We start from the raw sequence: 7,353 nt of genomic DNA, 5'->3' as shown, positions 1-7,353 counted from the left end.
GGGGTTTCACCGGGTTAGCCAGGATGGTCTCGATCTCCTGACCTCGTGATCCGCCCGTCTCGGCCTCCCAAAGTGCTGGGATTACAGGCTTGAACTCCCCACTTTCTTACACACAAATCATGAAGTGGGGATACATCAGAACAGATTCTCTTTGAATAGCAAAGTTATTCCTTGAACATCCCTCTTTTTATCAAGGAGGAAAAATCTTATGTCTCATTGGCCAGAACTAGGTCACATGGCCATCTCTAGCTGCGAGGGTGGCTAATTGTAGTGAGTATTTGACATTTCATTTTACCATTCAAATTTGTGTTTTCTATTTATCATGCTTTTTGTAGGCTTCTCTTTTTTGTTTCTGGGCCCTCTGTGGATTGATCAAGTTTTCTCTCGGAGGTTATGGATTATTTTACTGTCCCTTCAGAGATTACCTTTATATTTTGAATATGCATACTTGTCTCAGAAAATCTAAAATTAGGCTGGGCACGGTGGCTCATGCCTGTAATCGCAGCACTTTGGGAGGCCAAGGCTGATGGATCATTTGAGGTCAGGAGTTCAAGACCAGCCTGGCCAACATAGTGAAACTCTGTCTCTACTAAAAAATACAAAAATTAGTCAGGCATTGTGGTGGTGCACATTTGTAGTCCTAGCTACTCAGGAGGCTAAGGCATGAGAATCACTTAAGTTCAGGAGGTGGTGGTTGCAGTGAGCCGAGACTGCACCACTGCACTCCAGCCTGGGCGATAGAGCTGGCTATCTCAAAGAAAAAAAAAAAGGAAAATCTAAAATTAATCAATATTTTTTTCTAATTCCTAAACAATATTAGCACCTTAAAGTGCTTTTTACTATAATTATTACCCTCCCATCTTCTGTGCTATTGTTGTCTTATTATTACTGTTTTTAAAACATCCTACATCCATTTCAAAGATTTACCTAGTTGTTTATCAATTTCTTCATTTATTATTACTCCTAGAACTCCCCCTCCTTCTTCCTGGGCTCAGTTTCCTCTTTCTTACAACACATCCTTTAGTAGTTCTTTCAATATGGGTCTCAGAGTTAGTAAACTCTCTCAGCCCTTGATTGTCAAAAATTATTTTTATGCCTGATTCTCAGTTTCAAGTTTCCATTTATGTGGGCCTGATACCCTAATTCCTGTTCCCCATGGGCATGACATGCCCAGTCCCTAGATGTCAGAACCCACACTCTTCTGATGTCCCCCCAATGCCCTTCATTAGCATTAGCGGGTCTGCTTTCCATTCCGGTTTCAGTTTGCCTGTTTATTTCTAGCCTCAGAGGATTTCCCTTTCTTTGTTTTGAGCTCAGCTTCTTTACATAGTTATATTTCATCCTGTTTGTCATGGGAGGTGGTGGAGGGTCCCCATTAATCTTTTTCCTTACTATTACTGGAAGTCCACATCTATTTATAACAACTTTCCCTCTTACTAACGTTTATTACTCTTCTTTTAAAGAAATACGAAATAAATATGATATGACAAAACAGACATGACAGGGACAGCTAGATGCTTCTTATTTTGTTTCAGCAAAACTTATAAAGTTCCTAAAATTCTTCCTGATTTTCATATATAAGGAACATTCTCCAGGTAATAACTTGAGAGAATGCAATTGTATGCCAAGAAATGGAATTTTCCATTGGTTTCTATTTTCCTGCATCTCCCTCACTTCTCTTTGCCCTGCAGAGGTGATCCCCGAGGAGAAACCTGCTCAGGATTTGATTTACACCCTCCACACTAAGAATGCCAAAGCAGCATATTGAGAAACCTGTCTCTATAAAGAAAGCATGCCCAGGCCAGACCCAGAGCTCAGTTGCCCCTGCAAATCAACAGCTGGCTGGACACTGAACTGGTTCCAAAGCCTGGGAATTCACAGCTACTAATAGATGAATGGGATCAATCTCATTTGCATTTCATCGTGACTCAGGAATTCCCTGGTACTGCATCTCTGGGCAAATTAAAACATCAGTTTAATCAGCTCATGCCCTTCACTGTCAGGACACGGGTCTGGGAGACTTCCATCCACCCTAGTGACAGGAACCAAAGTCTCCCATCAAGAAGGAATAGTCCAATTCAAGCTGCTCGGGAGTGGGGCCAAGGCGAGAATGGGACTCTAAATATGGTTCCTCTCAGAGACGTCTGACCATGTCCGAGGCCCTGAGAATGGACAGTCACTGGTGTCAGTGAATAAACTGGGGCACTGCCCAGCTAGGGGCATTGGAAATACTTTCTGGATAATCACATATGGGCCAATCAGAGAGGCCATAGGTAGGGGTAAAAGTATTCATGAAATGGCTGATGTAAGACTTGTTTGCTGAAACAGACAGTTAATTTCAACAAAATATATTTCTTTTTTTTTCTTTTTCTTTTTTGAGATAAGGTCTCACTGTGTCGCCCAAGCTGGAGTTCAGTGGCATGATCTTGGCTCACTGCAGCCCTTAACCTCCCAGGCTCAAGTGATCCTCCCACCTCAGCCTTCCGAGTGGTATAGATGCACACCACCATGCCAAGCTAATTTTTGCATTTTTAGTAGAGATGGGGTTTTGCCATGTTACCCAGGCTGGTTTTGAACACCTGCCCTAAAGTGCCACTTTCAGCCTCCCAAAGTGCTGGGATTACAGGTGTGAGCCACCACACCTGGCCAGGCAGATTCTGCTTTCAAAAGCAATGAGATTGGTGGTTGTAGACTGTGGATGTAGTTACTTTCCAAGTGACCTTTTCATCCCAGACACCCAAAGCCTCACTGTCACACCAGGGGGTCAGGTGGGCAGGGGCTCCTGGGCAGAACGCAGGCTGCCATGACTCACCTGTTGAGATACACCCGTTTCTCGGTGAACTGCCCGTTGCCATGGTGAGGGTCCTCAAAAGGCTCATTCTGGACGACCTCCACCCCTTCTCCCCGGTCACTCTGTTCATGGCTGTGTTTGCTGATCATGTACAGCTGTCCAATTTTGTACTACAAAACAGAGTCAGAGACAGAAAGGTCAGCCCCCACAGCATGCCCCTGACATCCCCCTCCAACCAAGGCTTGGCGAGCCTCTAATAACATCAGCACCTTCTGCTGAGAAGAGAAAGCAGCCACATGGGCCTCATGTTACTTTTCCTTGGGAGCTAGGGAGAGAACCAGTTGTGAGTAGAACGTGGAGACGGAGTGTTCCCGTGAATATTTTCCATCACCTTGGCAAATGCTCGGCGGGGTGGCTGGCAGTCTGTCAGCTTTGGCAGCCGATGAAACCGTGGGAAGGGGGACACTGGAGTCTCCCTTTGCATTCTACAGGGTTAAATGGAGCTAGAGTCCTGCTTGGCCTAAGACAGCCAAGGGTGTGTGATTTCTGCCCTTGCTTTCTGCTTAATTAGCGGCATTGCTGAACATGGAGCATTAGATATCTACTTCTTCTATCCTCCCTCTCTCAAAACGCACAATTCTCCCGGAAGCCTCTGTCCCCTAGAACAGCGGTTCTCAAAGGTGGCTGGATATTAGAATCACCTGGAAGCTTTTCAAAGCTCCAGAGGCCCAGGCCCCACCATGAGCGGAGCCAAGGTTCAGAATCTGAGCCCCCGAAGGCTGCTCCTTGCCGAGGACCACCTACAGCACCTTTAGCTCCTTTTCAGCCAATTCCATGAAAAGTATGGAGCCTTCCAGTCCAAGGCCCCAAAAGTCACCTATCTTACCCTAAAATGCTCATGTGGAGCAGCCTACTATATGAACATTTTCTGTCCTTTCTTCCTGTATGAGCTATTCTATCTGCCTTCCTGCCTCTCTGAAAACCCTAGGGCCAGCAGGCATTTCTTCCCCCAGTGGACTTTCAAAGTGGCAAAATGAACTTGATGGAAAAGAGAGAGCGGGGGGTCGGGAGAGAGGAAGGAGGAAACTAAACAACTTTTGCATGAGGCACAACCCTGCTCAGAGTCAGGACGCAGGATGATGCGATCCTGCTGCCATCCCTACTAGAGACAGACACTGGGTCATGACCACCGACGCCTCTGGGATGGCGGAGTGGGGCCTGAGTCTGCAACAAACTAATGAGGACTCGGGGTTATTCCCTAAGAATCTGCAGGGATTCGAGTCCCCTGTTTGTCTGTATAAGAGACAGAAACAGATTTTAAATTAAGGGGGCCGATGAAATGTACAAGTCAACAGTGCAGTTAGTTTCACAGCTGAGAAGACACATGTGCCCGAAGGTCTCTCTCTCATTCTCAGGCAGGAGCAGGGACGGGAGTGTGAAGATGCTCTGAAAGGCTCTGGTCTGCAGCCAGCCCTAGGGACTGAGCCCAGTAACCATGACAATGGAAGCAAGCTGCTGTCTGGGTCTTCTCAAAGGCCTGTGTCTCCTATCTGTGCCGTGCCCCTCGCCAGAATGGTCACATGAAAATACTCTTAATGTGAACGTATGAGTGCATGGGTCTGTGTGTGTGCACCTGTGCTTGCAGGAAGTGGGGAGTGCTGGGGATAAGACTAGGAAAAGGAAAAATAAAATGTAAAGATGAAATCATCTTTTTTTGTTTGAGACAGGGTCTCACTCTGTCACATGGGCTGGAGTGCTGTGGTGTGATCTCAGATCATTGCAACCTCCACCTCCCAGGCTCAAGCAATCCTCCCACTTCAGCCTCTCAAGCAGCTGGGACTACAGGTGCATGCCACCATGCCCAGCTAATTTTTGTATTTTTTGTAGAGGGGGACTCGCCATGTTGCCTAGGCTGGTCTTGAACTCCTGGGCTCAAGTAATTTGCCCGTTTCAGCCTCCCAAAGTGCTGGGATTACAGGCGTGAGCCACTGTGCCCAGCCTGAAATCAATTTTTAAAATTAATTTTAGGATCAAAAGCTTGACCTCTCTTCCCTTAGTCCAGTACTGCTTTGACTTTTGCTCATAAAGGCTCACACTTTTTCAAGGAGGAAGACAGTAAGAAAAAGTTTACAGATTGCAGATTTGTGAGCTATACCTGTGAGATCAACATGCCACCTTATACAGACGGGCACACACTACCCAGGGGGTGGAGATTTCACTGACAGTTGCTTTGTACTTGGGGCTCAAAAAATAAATGCTTACATGCAATGGGATATTATTCAGCCATAGAACGGAACAAAGTACTGAAACTGCTTAATGTTGTTAAAGGCTGAATCGTGTCCCCCCCAAAATACATACTGTGAAGTCCTGACCCCTAGTAACCCAGAATGTGACCTTATTTGGAGATAGGGTCTTTACAGAGGTAATCATGTTAAAATGAGGTCATTAGGGTGGGCCCTTATCCAAAATGCCTGGTGTCCTTATAATAAAGGGAAATTTGGACATGGACACAGGGAGGCATAGAGGAAGATGATGTGGAGAGAAAAACGGCCATCTATAAAGCCAAGGGTTGAGGTCCAAACCAGATCCTTCCCTCACAGCCTCTAGAAGGAACCAAGCCTGCTGACACCTTGATTTCAAACTTCTAGCCTCCATAATTGTGAGACAGTAAATTTCTTTTTGTTTGTTTGTTTGTTTGTTCTGAGACAGGGTATCACTCTGTCGCCCAGACTGGAATGCAGTGGTGTGATCTTGGCTCACCGCAACCTCCGCCTACAAGGCTCAAGTGATTCTCCTGCCTCAGCCTCCCAAGCAGCTGGGACTACAGGCATGTGCCACCACCACCCAACTAATTTTTATAGCTTTAGTAGAGATGGGGTTTCACCATGTTGGCCAGGCTGGTCTTGAACTCCTGACCTCAAATGATCCACCCACCTCGGCCTCCCGAAGTGCTGGGATCACAGGCATGAGCCACCGTTCCTGGCCCCAAATTTCTGTTGTCGAAGCCACCCAGTTTGTGTCACTTCGTTACAGCAGCCCTAGTACACTCACGCAACAGGTACAGGGATTCCTTCTGGGGCAATGAAGGTGTTTTTGGATAGAGGTGGTTTTGCACAACATTGTGAACGCACCAGATGCCACCGCTTGTTCCCTTTAACCTGGCTGATTTTATGCTATGTGAATTTCACCTCAATTTAAACAAAAGCACTGTTTCTGCTTCAGAAGCAGATACCCCTAAACCAAAGTACTGCCCAGGACCTCGGTGAGGGGCTTGGCAGACGAGTTATTTCCACCACTGGACCATCTTCAGGCGCTCCAACCCACTCACGTATGAAAAACATATGGGATCAAGGTCAGTGCATGACATAGAAAAGCCATTAGCCAGACGCCAGTCAGCCCTGGCTGGCTCAGCTCGAGCGCTTCCTGCTCAGTGGAGATGCGAATGGCTGAGGCAGCTGATTCACCGGCAGCCGATGGAGGGCCGGGTGGCCGGCCTCATTGATCATTCCAGTGGCTGCTGAATGAGCCGGTGCAGGGCAGACACTGGCATTAGCTCACTGAGATGGCGTCAGTCTGGGGGTGACCTGCAGACGCTGGGGGTGGCAGGATGCTCGAGCCCAGACACCGAGGTGGTCAAGGACTCTGCAGCCGTCACTTCTTCCCCTCCTGAGGAAATCAGGCCCACTTTGCTGGTCGTGGCCATGGGAACTGGACCATTCCAGGAGCAGTGCTTTTGTTGTTGTTTTTAACTCTCATATTGACTCGCAGACACAAGCAGCACTTCCTCATCTGGGGGAGGGAGAAGAGACAGAAAGTCCTTAAACCACCTGTTTCAAAATCTCCAGAGACACTCCTAAAAATGCTGAATCTCAGGTTGTTCCAGACCTTCTCCATTCAGACTCTGGGGAGAAGAGAATGGGAATCTTTCTGAAATGCACGTAAATGCTGAGAACCGTTGTAGCAGAAGGTGGCGAAGGCAGCCATCAGCACTTGTTCAGCAATACACGTTATGTCTTTAGGACGCCTGTTTCTTTTTTCCTCCTTTACACTGATTTCTTATAAAACTCCATCCCTAACTTAGTGAAAATACCATATCCCTGACCACCAGCTCCAAACAAGCTCGTGTGTTGCATAAAGGCCACAACATCCAAAGACACAGAAAGATTCTAAAGCCTTGAAAGCCTGAGAATTGATCATAGAATTGATGATGATGATGATGATGATATAGCATCACTTTATTCATTGCCCATTAGTGCAAGGCACTGATTAAGTGCTTTATATTTCTTTTGCCTTTCTTTTAAAAGAGACAGGGTCTGGCTGGGCATGGCGACTCATGCCTGTAATTCCAGCACTCTGGGAGGCCGAGGCAGGCGGATCACCTGAGGTAAGGAGTTCAAGACCAGCCTGGTCAACATGGCAAAACCCCGTCTGTACTAAAAATACAAAAATTAGCCAGGTGTGGTGGCACACACCTGTAATCCCAGTTAATCAGGAGGCAGGGGCAGGAGAATCACTCAAACCCAGGAGGTGGAGGTTGCAGTGAGCCGAGATCACGCCACTGC

The 7,353-nt window shown here is 47.0% G+C and overlaps 1 protein-coding gene across 1 annotated transcript in view; it reads right to left on the bottom strand.

The window, feature by feature from the left end:
- Positions 1–7,353, bottom strand: part of PITPNC1 (phosphatidylinositol transfer protein, cytoplasmic 1) — a 395,624-nt gene that overhangs the window by 173,053 nt on the left and 215,218 nt on the right. Inside the window, exon 2 of the mRNA XM_011999170.1 lies at positions 2,813–2,961. Coding sequence (XP_011854560.1) covers positions 2,813–2,940 — 128 coding nt within the window. The 5' untranslated portion in view covers positions 2,941–2,961. The remainder of the gene's footprint in view (positions 1–2,812; positions 2,962–7,353) is intronic.

Source organism: Mandrillus leucophaeus, unplaced genomic scaffold (genome assembly GCF_000951045.1).
Source record: "Mandrillus leucophaeus isolate KB7577 unplaced genomic scaffold, Mleu.le_1.0 Scaffold585, whole genome shotgun sequence".
Taxonomy (NCBI): Eukaryota; Metazoa; Chordata; class Mammalia; order Primates; family Cercopithecidae; genus Mandrillus; species Mandrillus leucophaeus.
Note: the sequence above shows the minus strand (reverse complement) of the source record. Positions and strands in the feature narration are given on the sequence as shown.